The following is a 23,194-nucleotide window of genomic DNA, read 5'->3' on the forward strand; positions in this document are numbered from 1 at the left end:
TTTGTTTCATGATGAGAGGTTCTCATGCAGAAAATTTAAGATGTCTACACTCTATTGACTGTGGAAAGAAAGAACATCCAAAGCGAAGCGTTACTTCCTCCTTTCACTTCAACCATTGGTGAAAATTAACCCAGCAACCCTCCGAAGGCAGAACTTATCGGCAGATGGCTACAAGCAAGCGAATATTCGTGTCAATCATGAAAAGGTTCATTTTCAAAGTATAGATGTGTCATCAGACTTCAAATTTACTAAACTTCCATTGCGCACTTTTTCGTCATTTCTTCACCTTCATGGCATCTTTCTTGCTCTCATTAGCACTCCAGTGCAACCACCACTCCACGGCCACCATATGCAGTACCATTGCCAGCCATCCTGACGTTCCAAATACCATAATGATCGTCATCGTCATACGTTCTGGCGGATAGTATCCAAGTTGAACTGGAATGTGTTGATAGCCCCAACATTGTATTCTCACATGCAGGATGCTTTCGTGAAATAAGCTCAATGGGGTGCGAATGAGTGGTGCATAATTCACGGAGAATGGAACATGTGGTGACGGAATAAAAATCGCGGGTGTGTGGCGAGAGAATAAATCGGGCAAGGAAAAACATGAACAAGCGCATGGTGAAGATCTGATGAAATTTTAGTTCCTGTCAATAAGATAAGAGTGATAAAAGATATGGACTCGATTGAGTTTTGGGCCATAAGTGAGAACGAACGCAGAGAGGGGAAATAATGGTCTTGACTTACACAACCTGTCCACCCCCAAGTCCTGATAGCCCAGACTCGATGCTCTTCATTTCTTTCCTGTCTAATTGCAACCCAGGATTTAAGTAATGCAAAAAATACCATGACACCAAGTGTGTATACCCAGATTCTAGTTTCGAGAGTCCCTCCAAAGGAATTGTGAGCAATCGCAAGAGCACCTTCTTGTGTGATTAGCAGAAGTAGAAAAGGAGGATAGAGGTATCATCAACATGTGTTGCCAACCAGTAGCATCAAGAACAAGGTTCTTCCCAAATATCTATGCAAGCTCAAGTACTTCCTCCTCACTATCGGAAGAAACTGAAGTGGGAGGAGGGTTCCAGCAGCTAGATTCAATGTTAGCTGCAATCACTTTGATCTCCGAGTTGCTTCTGCAATGTATGTAGCAATATTATACAATGAATTGTAAGCCTCAAGCCTCACACATACAATCTGCATCATGGAAGGAAGAGATAATGCTAATCAGACATACGTAAAACACTCCACAGATGAACTTGCTTCCCCAACCACATCAACTGATCTCTAAAGTCTATGAACTCGAGTGAAAATCTGGGCCGTAATCTCCCTCCGAGAACAAAAGATTGTTGCGAAAAAGCGAAAATCGAGAACGTTACAGTAAAAAGAAGAAAGTAGATGAGAGACTTTGAGTATGTGAAGCCGGTGAGTTTCGAAAGAGACATTTTGTTGGGGATATTAATGTGAGCTATTGATGTACCAGTCTGCTATTCATGGAGAAACTTTTTGAATAGAATTTTGGAGTTTCAGGATACAACAACGACAGTAATGAGTAAACAAGGAGTGACAGTTATCGTGAGTATGTCTTATATAACCTAAATATCTTTCGCCGACACGTACAATTTCAAAGGAGTACAGAGAGACGTATCTTTTAGCTCAAGAAATTAAGTTGAGAATTGGCCCGTGCACTTACACGTCTTATTCACAATCTGGAGATGGTAAGAGAGAGCACATATCATTCCTCGTCTTGTACCTTTCAATGGTGTTGGGTTGAGTACTTCTGTTCTTGAGAATTTTGCTTGCCATCAAACTTGGTCAAGCTTATCTCACTTGCTACACGTCTGGTGCAGAGGTGAAAACCTTGGTTACAGGAATAGTCGCGAGCTTTTAGGAACAACTTGGATGCCAGTCATGATTGAGGTTCGTAAGTGCAGATTGAGAACCCCTTGCAGAGATATCTGGATACCAGCAAGTTCTTGTGCTGAGATCGATTGAATCATTGTTTCACGTGATATACATGTGACAATAGTGCTAGCGCATACCAAAAACTCACAGTCTTGAGCGATTTTCTTAGCTTCATCAGAAATGGTCCAAGGCGCGCCCAAGTTCTCAGTACCCATGTATTGGGGAGAAATTTACAACTCGCGTACCCCTTAAAATTCAGATATTGGAAATGCAACAGTGAGGTTGTAAGAAATTCTGTGCCCAAGTCGATCAGAAGATTCCTGATAAGCTTTTCATGCCTCTCGGAAACTCGGAAGTCAAGTCAATTCTCATCGTCATTCGACTGTTCGGTAATTGATAATCCATGGCAGGCACACTGTCCAAAAAACTATATTTGGCATGTTTCAATGGAGCAACAACAAGGCTGGGACTGATGCACACACCAACACATGTTTTCTTTGTTGGCTTCGTATCTTTTGAATCCACTTCCCCCCTAGGGATTCTCTCTAGGAAACCCCTTGTTCCGCCTAGTTTTCCGAGATTGGTTATCCAAGCCGAAGAGGACGCGAATCTTGGCGATTCTCGGAAATTAAGGAGATTGAACGATACGAGCGGAGAGATCGGATGAACCGTTGAAACTTCAAACCCACATCGTTAATCGATCACGACTACACAACTCCGCAACTTCAATTGCAACGAAGCACTGAAGACATTCTCGAATCGTGAATAATCACGTAATTGAACTTTCCTTTAAGCCTCAAACGTTTTCAATAGCCAATATTGAGGGCGACATAAAAAGGTTGGGGTTGTTGTGGACCACATATCTATTTATGGATGATCATTTTGCATGGTTGCTCCATAACTTTAAGAATTTATCGTATATCCACTAGATCCACCAAAGAAAGTATACACGATGTCAACGATGGCCTGTCCAAGTGGTTAGTGCCATCAACTTTCTTATTTCTATTTGACATTCCCATGTTTATTTTTGTCCTTCTGTCTATATCTTTTTTTCTCCTTTCAACTCATCTAGTCTGTCGTTTCCAGTCGAATATTGCAACCAAAACAACTACTTTCGTTAAAATAATCCGGCATTCCTTGCCAAAATGAGGACTACTGTTTCTTCCATTATCAACCTGGGGTTTTTGACTCTGGTTGCCGCTCAAAGCTCGAGTTCCAGTGCTACATCTTGTGTCTCCTCTTACCAACTGTGTTTGGATGAGGGCGGAGCCGACAACACATGCCAATCTAACAATGCAAAGTGCAAAAATTCATGTGCCGACAGCTATGGAACGTGTCTTTCGTCGTCAGATACATCATCATGCATGAATACCTATAATCTTTGCTTGAACGACTTCACCATATTCACCACACCAGAGGATTCGGCTGGAAAGGATTGTGCATCTCTTTTCTCGGCTTGTCACGACTCGGGAGAGGCAGATAATACTTGCAATAGCTATGCAGCTCAATGTAGGGTGCCTTCATATGATAAGGTTGTAGTTGGAATAAACGACTAACAGTACCAGGCAAGGACAAATGCAGCACAATTTATGCCACGGCCCTCACCAGTGGATCTTCAGACTCCTCGGCAGCCAGCACACAGTACAACAACTGTCTTGATTCTTTCAGTGTCTTCTCCACTAGAGAATCTTCATCTAACCTCGATTGGTAAGTAACATCAGATCAGACATCATGAAGTTCTCCTCGCTTCTTCGGTCCCCCTTTTCACACTTCGTGATTATGTTCTACCTCGCATATTACGCTTCGCTATCTTTATGCGCGACTTATGTCACTTGGTTCCTCGGAAGATTCTTTGTATTAAAAACATACTAATCTATTGATCTTATAGTGTATCCCAATTTTCGGCCTGCAGAGCCAATGGCACCGCAGATAACACATGTAACTCTTACACAGCACAGTGTAAAGTGAGTACCATTATTTCTTCACGTGAGCGTTGTCTACCGAGAACTTTTCTTTCCAAGTCTTGTGTATCCTTGCACGTCTCAAAACTCTCATTCAATTCACATCTTATTGTTCCCCTATCTTGATCTCCTTCCTGTCCGTTCATTCGAAGATTCACATCACGTGCAGACTTGACGGGTGCCGGTCATCGCGAAAAATCAAGTGGCACAGGCAGTTGTCCTTCTCACACCCCTCATCCCTTCTGCCCTTTAAGACAATGCCCCTTTCATTCTCGTTTCGAGAACCTATTGGAGTTTAGCAGTTTTATGACCTTTTACATTCACCCCGGCCGCTTCCTTGCTTGTTAAAAATAGACCTTTTTGATGACCAATGACTAACTTGACGTTTGTATAGGACAAGTGTAGTGGAATTTATGGAATTTGCCTTAGTAGTGGAAGCGCTGATGATTCATTATGCATGAATCAGTATAACAACTGCTTAGACTCCTTCACGCCTTCAACTGCCCTAGATTGTGTCAGCAGTTTCACATGTAAGCTAAACTGTTTATTGCTTCCATGATAGTCACCTATAACCAGCAACACAACTCTTCCGGATAGGCAATTACTAACTCCAAACTTTTACAGTATGCCGAAATGAAGGCGGCGAATCCAATACATGTGCTTCTGAATCAGCAACTTGCAAGAACGACGCCAGCATCAATTATTCCACATGTCTTTCTAGCGGTCAAGCTGATGAATCGGCATGCTTGAAACAATACGATGCAGCCCTTGTCCAATTCAACACTACCACCTTGTTGAATAATACCGACTGTGTTTCCAGATTCACCGAATGTGAAAATGAGGGGAATGAAGACAGCTTATGTCAAAGCAACAACGCTGATTGCAAGGTTCGTAAAGTTCCTTAACCTTTGCTATTTGGAAATTCCTTCTATCCTTCGATATGCACCGAGAATATCACTGACACCAAAATGTTGATGCAGACCGATTGTTCCACATCATATTCCACTTGTCTCAGTTCGGGTGACTCAGCTCTATATGCTCCTTGCTTGGAACAGTACAATTTCTGCCTTGTAACATTCGCCTGGGAAACCACCACTACCACTACTGGCCAGGACTGTGTTTCCAAGTATATGTCATCTACCGGAGAGGACAATGCTCGCAATGCTGAGGCAGCTCAATGCAAATCGTAAGTCTCAAACTTTAGTTGACATGTTATCGTAAGCCACAGTATACTGACTCTCTGGTTCTTAGTGCGTGCTCTACCAGTTATTCAACCTGTCTGAGCTCCGGTGACGAATCCCTCGAAGCGCCATGTCTTATGCAATACAACTCGTGCCTGGTCAACTTCAATTCCACCATTACCACCCCAGATTGTGCTTCTAGTCTCCTTTCTTGCGACGATGCTTCAAACTCTTGCGCTGCAGATGTAGCCAGTTGCAAAAACACGTGCTCCGTGGCTCTCGATATCTGTCAAAGTTCTGGTGATCCAGCCCTCACCGCAGGTTGTCAAAAACAATATCAGTCTTGCCTCGTTTCTTTCACATCTGCTACTGCTGCCATTGGAGAGGATTGTGTGGCTTCATTCACTGGATGTAGAAATAATGGTGGGGCTGACAATACTTGTTCTTCGGTAAGAATGATTCTCGTGAGAAATCTTGATTACGGAATATCACTAACATCGCCATAGGAGATGGCCAGTTGCAAAAACAAGTGCAGCTCCGTTTACGATATCACCGGTACTTCCGCTGACAACTCAACCATTACTGCATCCCAAGCGCTTCGACTCTATGATTCATGCCTCGTATCTTTCTCCTCCAACGACACCACTCCTACTGGTCAAGATTGCTCTTCCAAATACTACGCCTGTTCGCTCGCTGGTCTAGAAGCTCCAAATGTCTGTAACTCGGAGTACGCAACCTGCAAAAATGACTGCGCAGTCATTCTCGACACGTGCCGCAGTTCCGGAGACGAATCCCTCGTGAGTATGTGTGATAGTTTGTACAACGGCTGCTTGGATCCTGTTATGAGTAGCAACATTACCACGAATGCGACAGTTGCGATTAATGCTACAGCAACTTATGTTTTACCTACCAAATCTGCCTTCTTCAATTTGACCGGCGCATACTCAACAATTGTTAGTAAAGCGAGCACTGCGATTGCTAGTGCATACATTAGTGGGGCTCCATCGAGTGCGACAAATGGTACTGGACATTACACGCAAGCTACATCAGTATCCACTGCGGCAATCTCCACCGGCGTCAGTTCTGGATATTCTCTACCAGCAGTTACTATTTCCGCCAGCTACCCATTGAGCAATGCCACCTCCGCATCAAACAGCATTGCTTCTGCGAGCACTACTTCTGAATCAGCTATCACGATTGAGACTGGAAAATCGAGTGCAGTAGACAGAGCGGCTGATGAAAACATCAACGATGAAGGCGCTGATGATGATGCATGCGAGACCTAAACCCATAGATAGATGCTCGATTTGGTATATGTAATATTTATGAAGGCTATGAAATGGAGGATATGTTGAAATTGTATATTCAAATTGGAGGTTCTTTTTATCTCTAGCTTAAAGACGTTTAATGATAATTTTTGGTTACGCCTTTTGAAGTGATTGTCCTTGAGCAGTGTTGCCAAATTGTGTCTTGTAATGTTTCTCGAGGCGTGCTTGCTGTGATTGTGGATCAGGGTTGACAATCGTGATAGTACTCGAATTGCTAATTACGGAATTATCTGGCCTTCAATCATTTCAGCCGGCGTATGGAATTCAGTATCAAAAGGTCTTCTCGTCTCAAAGTGCTCGAGTGTTTTGAGAGAAGAGATGAAAAGCAAATGTCATTGGTGAATTTATAACTACCTACATAGGTAATCAAAATCATATTGTGTTCCCAGGCATCCCCAAGAAAGGTCTGATAAAACCATTACGCTGATTTTCAATGAAACCCAAATCAAAGGACCAAGGATATCTCGATCAAAATTCAATAATAGAGCCATCAATTCTGTGCTCTCCCCCCACTCTGAATCGTCTTGTATCTCTCATACGCCGCAATGAATTCATCTTTGAAATCCTTAACATTTGAAACCATTGCTTTCAAGTGTTTATAAGTAAGTTTAGGTCCCTTGCCTCCTGCTTCAGCTCGAGCAATCCCCACTGCACTCGTGACAATGTTGCGAATTTGTCTGCCATCCAATCTCATCTTCACCACATCATCTGTGAGCCATTCGGTGATGAATCTCATGTCATCAATCAACCCTTTTTTGTCAAGCGGCTGAAGAAATCCGTTGAATATAGCCAGTGTCTGGTCTGGAGTGAGTTCTTCGTATTTAAATGCTACATGAATACGAGACTTTATCGCCACGTCAAATTGTGCGATTTGGTTGGTGGTAAGCATGAGAATTCCCTGGTAGTATTCGAGAATGCGCAGAAATACTATATTCCACAGAGACTTAGCTCGGCTCGGTAGTGTATTGAGACTCTCCTTGAAATCAGATACGTACCGGAGACGAGCGAATTCTTCTCAACGTTACTGGCTGCCCCTTGTCCTCTGCTCTCAAGGAACACGTCTGCCTCATCGCTAGATTCCTTAGAATTTTTGAAATTTGGTCACACATTCGATAGATAAACTTACATGAGCAGTATAGCTTGCCAGGAACTAGCCAGCGAGAATATTTTGGCGAGTTTCTTTTCTACCTTCTTTGCTTTATCTCCCACATCTGCTACACTTATAGAGAATAGAGGCTTGCGGGCGGCAATGGCAACTGTCTCTGCGGTGGTTGTTTTACCTACCCCCGGTGGACCTAATATTAAAGGAACTTAAAATCACCATGTCAATACTTGAAGATGTGCTGGACTCACCGTATAGGAGAATAACTAATCCTTTCCCTTTATTGGCAACAATATCATCTACCTCCAGCTCCTGCTCTTCGCCTTCCTCCGATTTCGTCCCATGACTAGTCACCAAGTTCAGTATGATATTTTTGGTCAAATCTCCATCCTTTAAAACGAGCCTTTCAGACCATGAATTACGATAGTCATCCCTAGGAATGTTCTTGAGGCATGTGACTTGTAATTGAGCCCATTGTTTGTTGTAGAGGATGTAACCCAGAACCCTAGGCGGACATAACATATACTGCTCATCATGCCATTCGCCTTTCTGATGAGCTTCTTCATCGAATCTAGTTCTCAATTTCTCTCGAAGAGGAAGGTTCTTTCGGCACGCGTGGCATCCACATTCATCGACATTGGGTTGTGGTATCAATGCGCCAATCCGAGCGAAGGCCGGCCCATAGCGAAAGTAAGATTCAAAATCGATCATGACTCTACCTTCAATCTGATAAAGTTGACAGCCCCAGATATTTCCATCGGTGAATTGGTTCCTACATTAACCGACTTTGAATTCGCCGTACTCAAATCTGCTATGGATCTGTGTGTATGTTCCTGTATTCGGACGGTAATCGAGATGTATCGTCCTGGAAGCCAGTTAGAGTTAGATATGACTAAATTGCTAGCGAAATGGAAGCTTGAGGCAAACCCTGTCATCATCATCCTGAGCGTTTGAAAAGCCTCTCTGTTCAAATATTGCTGGTCCCCCATAATCAAACATACGGTCTGCATTATTGGACATGCAATAACCTCGAAATTTTCTGCCTCTCTCAATCAACCTTCTTTTCACACTCTCAACATCGTCATGAAACTTAAGTGGAAAAACGCTCAAGGAGGAGATCGCTTTCTGACCCTCGAAGGCCTCTATTTTAATTATTGCAGGGGATCGCTTGAATATTCTTCCATTCCAGTCGTATGACCAAACTGTGAGTTCCCAGTATCTAGGACGTGGATTTAGTGACCAAAGCCATTCGCTTTCGTAGACAAGAAATACTTGATCTTCGCCTTGGAAAAAGCGGCCATATACCAGGGTCCCGGGAGCGAAAATAGTCCAAAGTGTTTCATACGTCACTGTTCTTTGGTCCATGTTGGATTTACGGCTTTTGAGATACTTATCGAGTTTCGCATCCCCTGAGCCACTACCTATTGTTTCTAGAAGAAGTTTGAGATCAGCACGTGCTTGTTTCTCGACCGCATCTTCTACTTCTTTTTCCGCTGCGTTATTCAAGTCATCCCAGTACAGGACAAGAGGTTCGTAAGGAGAGTAAAGTAGCACTGGGGAGCCATCGAAAATATGGTCAAGCCAATGATTAAGAATCTGCTTGAGCAGATTCCATAGACCATCGCTTATCATTTCAACTTGGCTGTAGTTCCCCTCGTTCTGATCCGGATCGGCAATAATCTTTCTCAAAATAAAGGCTTGAGACTTTTCTACAGTATCGGAAGGTGCCGATAAAATGGGCTCGTTAGCAGGTTGGTCTTTATGCTCTCCAGTTTCCATGTCTATTCTGCTGATTACGACCTTTGCACGTGAAGGAGGATGACTCAGGTCAATTAACACTGGTGGCTAAATAATCGTTATTTTCTGTCAAGTCCAAGAAAGGATTTATTGACCTTACCACAGTCTTTTCCATCCTGTTACCTTGAGTCATGGTACATGGCGGAATCTAACTCACAGATTAGCTTTATCCAAAATAACCGCACTGGAACTCAAAGAAGCCATACTAGACCATTCCCGTCGGACGCTACTATTTTCAAAGTGCCTAAGGCAAGTGATTTGGAAATAGAACTCTCTTCCTGGAGTTTGTTGAAACGTTCTTCCAACCCCGAGTACTTTTCCTCCAGAGCAATGAACTTCGCCATCAGAGGCTACGTTATGTCCGAAGTCAGCATTATACCCCTTGAATTAAAATGTTAAAACATCTCCAAATGGCCAAAGCTTACGGCTAGACTGCCAGGCAAATCTTCCTTCCCCGCCATCTTGTTTAAAGTAAAGGGATATGTCGTGGTTCTTTCGCGATCAAGGTTCCTGTGTTCTGACTCCTGGCTTCGGGCCTCCCTGATTCGGGGTCCTGTCACTTAATATAAGGATATTGGGCCACTGTCAGAATATGATTCTACTCTCTCAAAAATATCTGGGCGTCGTAGACAACGATTTCCCAGGTCGAACCCACAGGCTGTGGGCTACACAGCCTGCTGCAATGCTTTGAGCCGTACAATGGTTTCACCAAATAATTAATGACTCTTTACCATAAGCTTCAGATTCAACAAACGAGGCTCGGTGTGATTAGAAAGACGTCAATGTAACCTTAATACTTGGAAATGATTCCTTTGGTTGGTTCATCTTGATTTTAGGAAGTGGTGCCAGGTTTTCACCAGTCAGCACTGTCATTCAATAATCTGCATGTACGTCTGGCCGCATAGAATATTAGAGCGCGAGGCTCTATGGTAAAATGGAATAAAGTTGCAGTCCTTGGCAAGTGGCCAGTAGTTACGGGGCAACAAAAGATGACATTGATCCTTTTTGTGCCACCGTCTGGTGTAGTAGAAGAATCAGACTTCAGTATGCCGATCTCAGAAAATGCAGTGCCTCAATCTGAACGCCCTTTTCTTTCTTTTTATGTAATTTTCCGATGATCTGATGACCGTTCATTACGATGGCTCATGCCTTCTAAAGTATTTTTAATAATCAGTCCGTATTCATTAAACGTATTGAATTAGGTTCTGAAGTAGCCTGATGATCCCTTCCCAAATTACAAGGCAGATGCAACTATGTGATCGTTGCACGAGAATAGCTCGCAGTGTGATAAGGCTATATATGCAGTAATAGCTGCTGCGGTGGCCAAAAACACAATCCTTCGAGCAAAACGAGTCAGGGTCGACCAAATCATTTGATCTAAATATTTTGCTTTGCATGTTCTAAAACCCTCTCCAAGATACAAGATCTAGTCTCATATTACGAAACTTCATTGCAGATGGGCAGCACGATGGCTCATACATCACCTCAAACAGGGAAACGACTTCGTGAAGCAGTCCGGTGAGCAATCGCGTACGCCTGCCCAGGGAAAGATATATTAACAAGCGAAGAAATAAAATTGAAGATCTGGTAAACAAACAATCGCAATTTAGAGTCTCTGTATTGAGAAGCAAGAGATACTTCAAAATCGAGAAAGAAGCCGTCAATATAAGTTCAAAAGATAGATTCGATAGTGTTTGGAATCAAGTCAACCATGAGAAGACAAGGTTTGACGAGAATTACGAGAAGGGTTGTGGATTAATCTCAAAGAAATGTCAGGATACGAGTGTTGCTATGCAAGACTTCATGAAAAAGTTTGCTCCAATATTGGAAATCATCAAGACTTTTGCCAGCCCTTATGGTACCGTCGCATTTGGCACTATTTCTATCCTTTTCGTTGTGAGTTTTGCCAGCCCTGGAAGTATTTCAGCTAATCTGAAATGATTCAAAGATTTCTCAGAGTAAGCATGAATTAGAACAGCAAGTTGGGTCGACCATATCCGCGATCAAAGATCGTTTACCCGGTCTGCAAGTGTATCAGCATATTTACACCGACAAGAAAGAACTTGATGTCAAGCTGCAAGGACAAATCGTCATGGCTTATCAAGAGTTTATTGAGTATTGCATTTTGGCCACAAGATACTATAAAAAGTTACCAATAAGTGAGTAAAACGCTGTATCATCGCTTTCTGTCAAAACACAAGAGTAATTCCATTAGAAAGGTGGCTTAATGCCATTGGATCGCCAAGCTACCAGAAACAGGAAGACTCAGTGAAGAAGGTTATCACAGAAATTCGGCTTTCGTGCGAGGAACTTCTGCACAACAGGGTTTTCGAGATCAAAAGAATCAATGAAACAATTCTTCTGGAAAATAAAGTTATCCTTGATCACCCTAGCCAAACTGAAATACACTGACCAGACAAGACCAGACTCTAAAGTTGGAGGACCAAAACATCAAATTGAATGAGATGACTAAACGCATCAAAGGCAAGCCAATACCTCAAAAGTTCTGTTAAAAATCACCTAACAAGCGTGACGAAACACAGAACTACAGAAAGCAAAACAAGACGGTCGAGTACGAACCTTTCAGAATGCTCTAGAGCTCAGTTCCTTCTCCGCAGAATCTCACCGCGACAAGTTTGAGAAGTACTGCGAAGATCTGAATTCAAACAGACAACTCAATATGCACTATCTCCAGCACATGCAGGGCGAAGAACTCCGATCATTCAAAGCAGGTTTCGAATACCAAGCGTGGAAGGTTTCCGAAGAAGCCCAGATCCTGCTTTTGTGGGGCTACAATAACAATAGCATCCTGCAGGAAGTCGAATGCTGGCTATCCCCCATAGCGACGTCTACGATACACGAGCTTAGCCAGAACGGGTGCTACTTGGCTTACGATATCGTGATAGATGGAAAGCGCGCCCATGAAGTTCTCTCTTTAATTCTTCTTCAACTTCTGAGATTCAAGAGTGATACTCTAAATGATGAAAACCAATACTCAGAGTTGAGTGGAGACCTAGAAACATACCGTCTTTTCGGCGGTGAAGGCAAACATTCAAACGAGAACAGCGAAGCGGAACTCAATGTCCTGCAGAATATCGCAGCACGAATCATAGGTTTCTTTGAGCCTTCCGAAATAGTTTACATTGTCATCGATAGGGTGGACCGATGTTCACGGAATCCACCGAATCATCGAAAAGCGTTGTTGGATGCGTTGGTCAAAATGGTAGAAGCTGCAGATTGTAAGCTGAAGGTTCTAACCGTGATCAATGGATACGATTGGGACTCGCGTTATTATGACCTTGAAAATAGGAGGGGTAAAAGGTGTGTTATGGAACAGGCGTTGAAGTTCTGAGTTTTTTTTCGGTGGTGACTTTTGATTTTTTTTTGTTATGAGGGTCCTAATAAATAAAGCAGTCTGATAGATCTCGCAGATTTTCTGCTTCATAAACCTCCTTTCATAATCTTTTTAGGTATAATAATAGATAATGAACTCTGAGCCGAATATGACCTTACGTTGAATATAGAGATTGACAGCAATGCAAGCAATGGTACAACAGCCAATTTCACGCCCTCCTAACACCTCATCAATCTTAGGGTGGATAAAATACATTTCCTATAGGGTTCTTACACTTGCAAGAATTGGGATTGCTCTTCTTCTCTCCATACACTATTTCGCGATAGAGTCGGTCAAAAATTTAACAAATACCATTTTCAAATCACAAGGGAGTAGATGACAGCCCCGAAGAACTATGATGGATCTCTCGAACAGATATGTAGAATGAATGTCATCTTACTTTTGCAAGTTCAAGAGCTCAGATTGAGAACGAGCATAGGAAAACGCGGGGGTAGCATCTAATATTAAATAAGAACTGTTATGCAAACAAGCATCTACATTCTGTCTTTTGAATTCCACTTTACTATGGCGATGAAAACGGCAACCTGGTCCGGCTAATGGGTTCGAAAATGGTAATTGCGCTTGTCAGGATGAATCCTGTAAATTGGATTTGCAGGTATGCAACAAAGTCATAGAATTCAACTTCATTGGGTCTGATTGGGAGATTACTGGCCATGATAGATGTATCTGCCAAGATTAAGAAAGAACAATGAACCATGACTAATAGAGTTAGTTCGGATCGGCGAAGTGTGTAGATCAGGCGTGTATACTGAGTGTGTACTGCATACTACCGTAAGAGTAATTTCAAGAGCTGGGCTCAGCAGAGGCGGAATGGGGCAAAATGGGGGCAATCTGGGACAACGTTCGGCATTCAAATGGTCGAGTATTTTCACTTGATGCCAGGCGATTCTAAGTTCCCTTGTGCAGAGTGTATCGACTTGACAAACTTTCAATTCGCATTGCATCAAACAGAACACTATTGTCTAGATGACCATATCGCCTTGTGACTTTGATGCTTATTAGTGGTATAAAATTTGGAGAGCCTGGGTCCTAGTATCACTCAAAAGATTCCGCTCTGATTTCGACAAAGCAATCTAGAAGGATAAGAAGAACATAAATTAGCATAGACCATTATTCTGTTCGAGTATACAATTGGACGAAACAAAAGACAAAGGTGGAACTCCGTTTCTGGCATTTTTAGCGAAAATCTTGAGCGCGTGAATTCTTTGTAAGTTGGAAGAGAGAAATAGAGGTCTTTAATATCGACACTTTTCTCGGGTGGTTCATATGTGAGTATTTCAGCATTCATCTTTGACTTCAATTATTAGACAACTGGAATCAAATTCAAGGGAAGAGCGCATCCACAATTTCCCAAAGTAAATGATTCCCCCAATTTTTAAACATCACCATGGGGGCGTTACCTCAGTATAAGGGTCAATCAAGACCGGATGTCTATCTCACAAAGTTAGTTCAGGTTATCTAGAAATCTTATTTTCCTTCTGTTGTGTATCATTCCAAATACAAAGATTGGCATGCAAAATGGACTAACTCATCGTAAAAGGCCCAAAAATATGTCGCCTTCAGATATGCGCCAGTATCTGACGAGCCTCCTTGTTCAAAACCACCAGTGTGATGTTGAGGACGCGAGAGAGATCGCGTCTTATTGGGTGTATGGCCGGGGATCAGACTTCTATCAGTATGATTTGGATACCTTTAAAGACATGTTTGGAGATGAGATAGGGATGTTGTTCTTCTTGTATTCGAGGGGTCTTACACCAGGTGGAAGGTTAAAAGACAAACATTGGAAATTATGGCTTTTTCTTGCCGTCTGTATTTTTGTTCTTTTCAGTTGGAATCGACATTCTGGAAATTTTGAAGAAAATTAAAGAAGATCAGTAGAAACATTCATACGATATACTGCTTCAACTCATTTAGAGTCTGCGATGTATTGATATATACTCATTGTATTCCAGCTGCCAGATTGAGCAATCAAAGATGGCTTGATCTACCGTTTGGAGTGTTTCGTGTTTATTGAAAGAGAGCCCTGCAGTGTTTTTCTGTCATTACTTTTTGCTCCTTGCCTAGCTAGGTAAGTGGCAGTTTTATACTAATCGAAAAATAAGATATGCAACAAAAGAGCAGGTCACGAGAATTTCAAATACTGGTTGTTGATTGGTCTTGAAGACGTGAACAGTCTGTTACCGAAATTGTGCCGAGTATGGTATTTTGTGTTTTGATGAAGATGACTAAGGCAAAATCTTAAATGCAGAATCTCCTTGATGATTGCAATTGACACATTTATTACTCAAAAATCTAATCGAGTCTTTTAAGCTTGAAATACCACGGCCACCCCCTGAATGTTCACAAGGAGCTCAGTGTTATGCATTCTTCCTCCAGACTACTTGTGTCTTCTCCAAGATCCTGAAGAATTCCTGCTGCGAAAACACACATTTTTCACACCTCATACAATGCGATCTCTGTTGTAAGCTGCGGATGGACGAACAAATCTTAGGTACACCTCTTCTCTAATGTCAGTGTCTAGAGGTGCATGAGAGACTCACCGGAAGGTGGTGTAATTTGATCAAAGAGTTGGGCTTCGGCTGCTGCCTTTGAGTATGGATTTTATGGTAGATTGTTTGACCTAATCATGCCTGACATCATTGTCTACAGAGCCTTAGGAATAGTTTCGCAGACTGCATTGAAGACTTTGTTTTCACTGCAAGTAGTTTACGCGATGAGAAACCAAGTCATTGAACTAACTTTTGAAGGTCTTCGCATACATCATCAAGTCTGTAGACGTCTCCGTACAAATAGCATCAGTACACGTTCTGGATCGTGGTAATTTATTAGAGGGTCTCGCTACCACTGTGAATTCACGCATCCATTGTATCTATATGAGCAGTCAGATTCTAAGTAGTGGTTCTTTGCAGCTGCTGCTTGTTTTTTGAACAACGTTCAATATACAAAGACTTCTTCATGTGTGCTCATGTTTGTGTTTTGTATCGATATCTTGTATAAATCTCCTTTCTGAAATTTCCAGCACTGTCTCTCAGTTCTGCACAGCTGATATCGATTTAAATCTCTATTCCTTCCGCGGTTCAAGAATTGCGAATGGATTCTATGCAGAAGCGTAGAAGATAATGTTGATTGTCTTTACTTTTCCTGTACCTTGTCCCACTGCCATCCCGACAAATTTATCTAATTATCTACCTAATCAAGGATTAGAAGAGAGTGATGCCATTAGCATTATACAGACAATTTGGCACCAAGTGGCTCTCTGTCAACTCGCTGGTGCAATTTCTTGTTCCTACAGGGTCTTCGCCTCTTTCCTAAGATCTGTTTTCCTTATTTAGTCATTTCTTCTTCGCAACTTGCTTGGTGCGATTCTGGCTCTAATTTGCTCCTGTCAAAATGTGTTTTTGCTCGCTCCAATCAATCAATCATCACGACCTCGGGACCGTCAAGCTTTCCTACTCTGTTTCATGGTGTGGCTGACATGAAGTTTTCTTTGTGCACGTGTTTCTCAATTTTGGTGTAACATTAACACGTGACGCGGGGTGGTTTGCACTGCTGCCTGCACCGCCTCGTCACCCTCTCTTTTCGATTATAAATATCACTGCATGATCCCCCAGTATTCAGAAATCCATCACTCACAATATTTTCGTTCATCATTCTACAGAAATTCCCTTAATTTTTGGATTTATTAAGCTGCACCTTCCATATTCTCCTATCCTTCATAAAACACCTTGTCTTCCATAACTTCCCATCTCCACCATGTCTGGAGGAGTTTTCTCCGAGACACTTCAATCCATCACTACTACAAAGCTTACTGAACTTTCCAAGAAGCGCCATCATTTCGAAAGCCAAAAGGATGCTCTCTCCGACAAACTAAGCAATGAACTCGACCAACGAAAAAGGCTCAAGATATTATTGGAAGGTGTGAAAGAAAGCTTCGCAATCACGACCTCAGTTGCGAAAAAGCGTAGTCACGACAGTAACATCAAATTATCTCCGCTTGAACTGCTTGTCAAGAATCTCGAGAAGTTTATCGCACAAGCTGAATATGATCCATCCATCTCCGATAAGACTCTAGAGCAGTGGGAAAAATACTTGGTACGCCACATTGATGTGCAATCATCAAAACACCAGTATGCGACTTTGTATGGCGAGTTGGTTACAGAATGGCTTTCAGCGGAGCAGAAACAGAAAGCTGTGGAAGTTGCCAATGATACTTTGGAAATCGATGAGGAGTTTCAAAAAGTCAAGAAGGAGAGCGTTGCTAGGACTGAGGGACGAGCAAATTGGGAAGATTTGGTCTTTCAACCCTTCGAAACCGATCATAAGGCAATCACGACATACCTGACTACCTTATTTGGAATGGATGGGAAGAATGGGCAAGCGAAGAAAGCCTTGATTGCTCTACGAAAAGAAGTTGAGACATTCGGAAATACCTTATCTGCCCCAGGCCAATTTGATCCTACTGTTTTACGTTGGACTATCAATGGCCTTATATCTTCCGGTCTTCTATCAGAGGAAAAGCGTGCAGCGCTAAAGGATTTCCTTGCCAGTCCCGTCATTCTTACAGAAGTCGCAGATGTTCTGAACATGCGTCTTGCATCCATAGATATCTGGGAATGGAACAGGGACATTGCTGTTGAGCAAAGACGTCACCTTAATGGTACGCATCATATGTTCATTGACGAAGATCTCCTAGAAGCACTGTTCCTTCAATATATTGGTGTTAAATGGTCTGTTTTCTTCAAAAAAGCCTTCACAGGTTTCTCCGATTTCGATGGAGCATGGTCAAAACTGAACAAACCTATTCCCCCAATTGATAAGGCAAGAAGAGATTTCTACCTGGGACCATCATACACCCGTCAGGGAAGTGTTATGGAGAAGCGGGAGGAACTTTATAAATCCATATACTTCATGTCTCAGCTTCCCGATTCGGAACAAGGTGAGCAAGCAGATCAGGACGGAGTCGAAGAAGCCAATTATAATATGGTTGAACTCTCCAGACCGGTGATGTCTCTGAGGCAGGAACCAGCTATGTATCGCCGTAGCCTTGTGCAAACACAGCAAGCACAGCAAGCTCCGCCTCCTGCGCCCAAGAGAAAGAGAGCAAAGATGCAGGCACAGGCAACTGGATTCAATCCCGCTGCAAGTGTACTTGCAGATTTTGATTTTGATTCGTTTCTGAACGCCAATGAAGGGGATTTCGATGATTTGCCAAAAACGCCAATGGAGATCAAGCAATTCATACTTCATTTACTGTCAACTGAGATTATCATTAATACAAAGGTTCATGGCGAGATAAGCTGTGCTCGCTCCGAATTTGAGTCATTTGGTCCATCATTGCCACATTCCACCATTTTCTGTGTTCTCGAGTTCTTTGGTTTATCCGTAAAATGGTCGAGATTTTTTCAAAAGTTTCTTGAAGCTCCACTGAAATTTGTCGATGATGATATATCCGCGGAAGCTCGCATTCGGAAGCGTGGTGTTCCCGGAGCTCACGCTTTGTCTGCTGTTTGCGGTGAAACCATTCTTTTCTGTCTTGATTACGCTGTCAATCAAAGCACAGATGGAGTTCAACTTTACAGAATGCATGATGACTTTTGGATTTGGTCGCCTTCTCACCAATCTGTTGTCAAAGGATGGAATTCAATTCTTCAATTCTCAGAAATCATGGGAGTTACGATTAATAAAGGTAAAACCGGCTCTGTACGCATCACATCTAGTGGATCCAAGCAGCCGATGGACCCTTCTCTTCCTGTCGGAGACATTCGCTGGGGCTTTCTCAAACTGGATCCTACCACCGGCCACTTTATCATTGATCAACCTATGGTCGATCAACATGTTTCAGAACTTCAATCCCAGCTCCGTGATAAGAAAAGTGTCTTCTCATGGATCCAAGCCTGGAATACTTATGCCGGTCGCTTCTTCACCTCAAACTTCGGAAAACCATCGAATTCCTTTGGTCGTGCACATGTTGACGCTATGCTATCAAGTTTCCGACACATTCAAAATCTGATCTTTACCAATACAAACGTGGTTTCATATCTCAAAGATACTTTGAAAGAGAGATTTGGGATCGACAATGTCCCCGATGGATATCTTTACTTCCCAACTAGTCTTGGCGGTCTTGAGTTGCACAATCCTTTCATTGGGCTTTTGCAATTACGAGATGGGGTATATGAAACCCCGGAAACGTTGATGGATAATTTCTTCGAGGCGGAGATTGAAGCATATAGAGTGGCTAAAGATAATTTCGAAAAGAGAGCTCCTCAAGTCAATGTGGCAATGGCGCGTCAGTGGCAACTCGACAATCTCAATCTCCCTGGTCTGCAAGAGTTTATGTCTTTCCAAGAATTCACCAGATATAGAGAAAAATCTGTTGACTCTTGGGAAGGAACTCTAGTTGGGGTCTTTGAGGATCTACTCAAGCAACCAAGCAAAGAATCGGCAGATTGGGATGAGTCTGATATGATTCAGGCAAAGGCAATTGAAGGTGGCTTCTCTTCGGTGTTTGAGGGATTGGATATGGGATATTGGAAATGGGTTGTGAAGCTTTATGGAGAAGAAATGATAGAGAGATTTGGAGGATTGGCTGTTGTGGACAAGGGGTTGTTGCCCACCGGGATGGTTAATTTGGTAAGAAGTGGAAAGGTTCAGTGGCAGGGTTGATTTGGAAACTAGGAGGGATTTTTGGAAAATTCATCTGAAATGATTTAATGAATATTTCTTTGCATAGGTATTTGAATGATGATGAATTACTCAGCGGGTTTTGGAAGAACGATGGTATGGAAAACTAAATTGCTAAAAGAATTTGGAGGACATAGAGTGTATCTCAATTCAACTCGATCAGAAAATGGAGACTATTCAATCTAATTCGAACAATCATTTGAAAAGCTGATTATAGCTACCTAGTTCAATAAGAGAATGCAGAGTTTCTCATTCATTTATGGACTCCAGTGAAAGCACATGTCTTTGGTGAGCCTTCCACTAGTACACCCGCATCCCCTCCCATCCATTATATCCGCAGTAGACAGGGACATCACGATAGCCATACAACAAACCATTCAATACTACGGAATTAAATTTTAATATCCGATACATTCAACAAGTGTTAAAGTCCGCATCATCCTGCAGTCAGTAGTAAGCGCAGAATTTTTAACCGCACTTCGGTCCTCTGCTTACTCCGACATCTTCCAAGGTGTTCGTTGATGCCCGTTGGTGCGAGCGAACCAATCAGATTGAAATATGAGGTTCAGAGGATCGGCAAGTTTGGAGAGAGATTATCCGACTTAGGGTTCATTGTTGTATGATTGCGGTAGTTCACGATTGATCCTTTGAAAGAGGTTGGAGTAGAGATTGGAGATATAAAGATGTAGTGCTAGTGTCTATTCAGATTCTTTTCGTTGCACTTTATATCACAATTCGCTCATGCTTCCTCCATTGATCCTTTTCTACGGACTTTTTACCTTTCGCAAACACCCAAACCCCCTCCAAATCGATAGCGCAGTTGTTCTCATATATATCATCAGAAAATATATATCACTGCCATAATGAGTCCTCCCGCATCAATTGCCCCTCAACCAAATGTTCCAGTCCACTATGTCAAAGCAGAGACAGGGGAGGTCATCACGTTGGGAAATGTCAAATTGAGAGTTTTAGAAGATGGGAGTAGGACTGGTATGTATTTCTTCTTTACGTTTTCTCTTGGACTACGTATAAGTTCCCGCCTGTGTTTGGGTTTGAAGGAACTGGTATGGGAGATGCGTGGAGTTTATCCGTAGTATGATAAGAGAAATATAATAAGAAATTAACAAAAATGATAGACAACCGGATTTCGACCGTTGAGGGCACTCTTCCCGTGGGTCTAAAGGGGCCGCCAGCTCACTGGCACGAGATGCATGATGAATGCTTCTTGGTTACGAAAGGGGGTAGGCTTTCTTATTTTCTTGCTCACTCATTCCCTTCGTCTTCTCGCATCCTACCATCACCTCCCCATGACCCACTACTTCCACTCCAGCTTTACTAACGCCCTCAAGTAATAACCTTTCAAGTGCCCGCCAATCCCTCAACCGGCGAATCCGAGAAGAGAATTGATGCAGGAGTAGGGGATTATGTGGTTGTGCCTCCCAGAGCTCCTCACACATTTAGCAATGAGACGGATGAGGAGGCGAAATTTGTTAATACTTTTACTCCGGTATGTTTTAGTTTTTACATGGCTTGTGTTTTATCGCTACCTGTGGTTCTTGCTTTAGGGAGGGGCTTTATTGGGAGAGAATGATGGAGTATAATTGGAAACTTAAAAGGGGAGAAAAGGAAGAGGAGGGGAAAAGATGGGAATTATATGGGTAAAAATTCGACTGACGAGAACCCAGGCATTCTACATCCATTACTTCAAACTCCTGGCTAAGATGATGGAAGAAGGAAAAGAATTGACTCCAGAGATGAACATGGCAGCTATGGCCTATTGTGCTACGATTCCCGTGCCAAGGAGGAACTGAGGTGACGTCTTTGAGTACATGTTTCGGAGGTTCGGATTCTGGGGATCGTGGTCTCTCGGTTGTGGAGAATCTATTATTTGATGAAGTTGAAGATTGTTTCAGAAAAATTTACGGGGTTATCAATGATGGCTATGACTTGGAAACTGTAAACTTAACAGACTTCTCATATACATTCTGATTCTTTACGTGCATGGCTTCTTTAGACCATATCCAGCGGCGGTATTGGAATCAAGTGACTTCAAATTCCTCATCAGCGATTCAAGTTGTTCTCACTTATATCATATCATCTCGATTAGAGGAAAAGCTTGCTTTATACTTCACAAAGAGGTTATCACGAGTCGAACTTAAATAGTACGAGTATACAACAAGACTATACTCCAGATATTCACTTAGACCCCATCTAGCGCAAGTACATACTATATAAATCGAAAACCTAAACCAACGTCCAACCACAAGAATACTTCCTTTCAAGAATGGACTGAAACCTTTATGTAGAAAGGGTCAACTGGAAGCCAGCACAAAAAGATCGTGCAAGTTGGGCTTAATTATTGAATCGCAATTTTCCGAATCCGCCGTGGTAATTGTCATTGTCGACAGAGAGAACACAATATGCTTGAGGATGGGAGTTCGCCGTCACTGGGAGAGATCATTGTCGCGATACTGTTCCATAGGTACTTACCGCAAGTAATTATCTTCGTGTAAATGACAACATGATTCTAACGTATCCAGATATCTCACATTCCAGATCCTCAATACGAGAATCTAAGCAAGAGGCAGTTACCGCTCCAGTGAACACAAATTTCCATCTCAACCTCCATTCGCTAACTACGGAATTCTTCCCATCACAACCATTGCAGCTCTAAAATCACGAGAAGTCCACCCAATTTATACACGGTGATTCACTCGGCTATTTCTCCATAACACTCTCCATTTCCTTCCGCCACACTTCGCGTCAAGAGTAACTTACATGTAAAATCACCACTCGCTCCGAAAGCCAAAATTCGCAATAATTCATCTGCACAACTCCCATTCTCCCTCTGTCCCCCAATATGCTCACCCCGCAGGAGTATAAAATCCCTTTTGCACCCCAGCTTTCAAGATCCATCCCGAATATATGACATCAACCAAGCCTCTCAGGACCGTTTTTTGCTTTAAAACTACTCTATTCTCAAGCTCAAGAGAAGGATTCAACATCACTAAACAGTATAATCATTCAAGATACAGAGTACATATCATATTTCCTTTGATGAAAATCTTAAAATGTGACAATAAAACTTCCCGTTATGAACAACAGTATTCGAGGAGGTAGAGTCGACTCGACGGTCACGATTAAAAATGACGATGAGGGAAATGAAATGTAAGAAGCTAATCCCACACACATGAATATGCGCCATATTTTCAATTCTCGAATTCAGAATATATTCCCATGATTGCTGAATAATTTCTATCTTGAACTGGACATGACACTTTGAAAAACCGAAACCACATGCTTTACTTTATATAGGTACCTAGGTATTCAGCATCAGAAACTTTCGCATCCTTCCGTCACCGGATGTGGTAAACGATTCGATCTCAGATCACCATGTCCCATTAGCATCACAATCGACTTCCATTCCTTGTGTCGTCACCACCACCACACCGCGCATCGCGCTTCTCACGTATAAACCCGTCTACATTTCCGCGAGTGCCCCTTCCCTGTTGGTCGCAAAGTTGACTCCCTTATCAACGTAGAGTATAAATTCCCATCAACCACCTACCTACTAGGTACCTACCCATCATCCCCGCATAAATACACAAGAACCAGATCATAAGTCCAAAGTATTGTAAGATCTTATATAATACAGACATCTCTTCAGATTCCACGAAACCTCGTCAATCAAACTCAAACTCAAACTCAGACTCAAACTCAAACTCAAACTGAAACTCAAACGAGGCAGGTAATCTTCACATATTACTTATCTAATAATAAGTTGTAAGATTACCAAACCAGAAGTACCTAAGTAAATCAGCATA

At 42.4% G+C, this 23,194-nt stretch overlaps 8 protein-coding genes across 8 annotated transcripts; 6 read left to right on the top strand and 2 right to left on the bottom strand.

The window, feature by feature from the left end:
• Positions 1 to 141: 141 nt before the first annotated feature.
• On the bottom strand, positions 142 to 1,575 carry EAE98_002612 (uncharacterized protein). Its single transcript, XM_038950232.1, is given in 6 exon segments — positions 142 to 632; positions 751 to 929; positions 991 to 1,024; positions 1,043 to 1,091; positions 1,118 to 1,223; positions 1,238 to 1,575. 6 exon segments carry the CDS (start codon positions 1,443 to 1,445, stop codon positions 312 to 314), a joined length of 897 nt encoding a protein of 298 aa, XP_038813971.1. The 5' UTR covers positions 1,446 to 1,575; the 3' UTR covers positions 142 to 311.
• A 1,291-nt stretch (positions 1,576 to 2,866) lies between these two features.
• EAE98_002613 (uncharacterized protein) lies at positions 2,867 to 6,522 on the top strand. Its single transcript, XM_038950233.1, has 8 exons — positions 2,867 to 3,414; positions 3,471 to 3,612; positions 3,794 to 3,869; positions 4,261 to 4,396; positions 4,491 to 4,753; positions 4,847 to 5,052; positions 5,118 to 5,496; positions 5,554 to 6,522. Exons 1-8 carry the CDS (start codon positions 3,051 to 3,053, stop codon positions 6,331 to 6,333), a joined length of 2,346 nt encoding a protein of 781 aa, XP_038813972.1. The 5' UTR covers positions 2,867 to 3,050; the 3' UTR covers positions 6,334 to 6,522.
• Positions 6,523 to 6,774: 252 nt separating this feature from the next.
• On the bottom strand, positions 6,775 to 9,735 carry EAE98_002614 (uncharacterized protein; the record flags this gene model as incomplete). The annotated part of the gene is made up of 7 exons (XM_038950234.1): positions 6,775 to 7,302; positions 7,371 to 7,447; positions 7,502 to 7,670; positions 7,729 to 8,203; positions 8,405 to 9,322; positions 9,481 to 9,624; positions 9,700 to 9,735. The coding sequence occupies 7 exons, from the start codon at positions 9,733 to 9,735 to the stop codon at positions 6,866 to 6,868; spliced, it is 2,256 nt and encodes a 751-aa protein (XP_038813973.1). The 3' UTR covers positions 6,775 to 6,865.
• A 1,007-nt stretch (positions 9,736 to 10,742) lies between these two features.
• Positions 10,743 to 11,441, top strand: EAE98_002615 (uncharacterized protein; the record flags this gene model as incomplete). Its single annotated transcript, XM_038950235.1, has 3 exons — positions 10,743 to 10,792; positions 10,885 to 11,170; positions 11,232 to 11,441. The coding sequence occupies 3 exons, from the start codon at positions 10,743 to 10,745 to the stop codon at positions 11,439 to 11,441; spliced, it is 546 nt and encodes a 181-aa protein (XP_038813974.1).
• A 513-nt stretch (positions 11,442 to 11,954) lies between these two features.
• On the top strand, positions 11,955 to 12,626 carry EAE98_002616 (uncharacterized protein; the record flags this gene model as incomplete). The annotated part of the gene is made up of 1 exon (XM_038950236.1): positions 11,955 to 12,626. One exon carries the CDS (start codon positions 11,955 to 11,957, stop codon positions 12,624 to 12,626), a length of 672 nt encoding a protein of 223 aa, XP_038813975.1.
• A 1,450-nt stretch (positions 12,627 to 14,076) lies between these two features.
• EAE98_002617 (uncharacterized protein) lies at positions 14,077 to 14,554 on the top strand (the record flags this gene model as incomplete). The annotated part of the gene is made up of 2 exons (XM_038950237.1): positions 14,077 to 14,142; positions 14,195 to 14,554. The coding sequence occupies 2 exons, from the start codon at positions 14,077 to 14,079 to the stop codon at positions 14,552 to 14,554; spliced, it is 426 nt and encodes a 141-aa protein (XP_038813976.1).
• Positions 14,555 to 16,442: 1,888 nt separating this feature from the next.
• Positions 16,443 to 19,352, top strand: EAE98_002618 (uncharacterized protein; the record flags this gene model as incomplete). Its single annotated transcript, XM_038950238.1, has 1 exon — positions 16,443 to 19,352. The coding sequence occupies one exon, from the start codon at positions 16,443 to 16,445 to the stop codon at positions 19,350 to 19,352; it is 2,910 nt and encodes a 969-aa protein (XP_038813977.1).
• Positions 19,353 to 20,233: 881 nt separating this feature from the next.
• On the top strand, positions 20,234 to 21,181 carry EAE98_002619 (uncharacterized protein; the record flags this gene model as incomplete). Its single annotated transcript, XM_038950239.1, has 4 exons — positions 20,234 to 20,360; positions 20,507 to 20,611; positions 20,720 to 20,877; positions 21,056 to 21,181. 4 exons carry the CDS (start codon positions 20,234 to 20,236, stop codon positions 21,179 to 21,181), a joined length of 516 nt encoding a protein of 171 aa, XP_038813978.1.
• Positions 21,182 to 23,194: the final 2,013 nt, after the last annotated feature.

The sequence above is a fragment of the Botrytis deweyae genome, assembly GCF_014898535.1.
Source record: "Botrytis deweyae strain B1 chromosome Unknown BDEW_004, whole genome shotgun sequence".
Classification (NCBI taxonomy): domain Eukaryota; kingdom Fungi; phylum Ascomycota; class Leotiomycetes; order Helotiales; family Sclerotiniaceae; genus Botrytis; species Botrytis deweyae.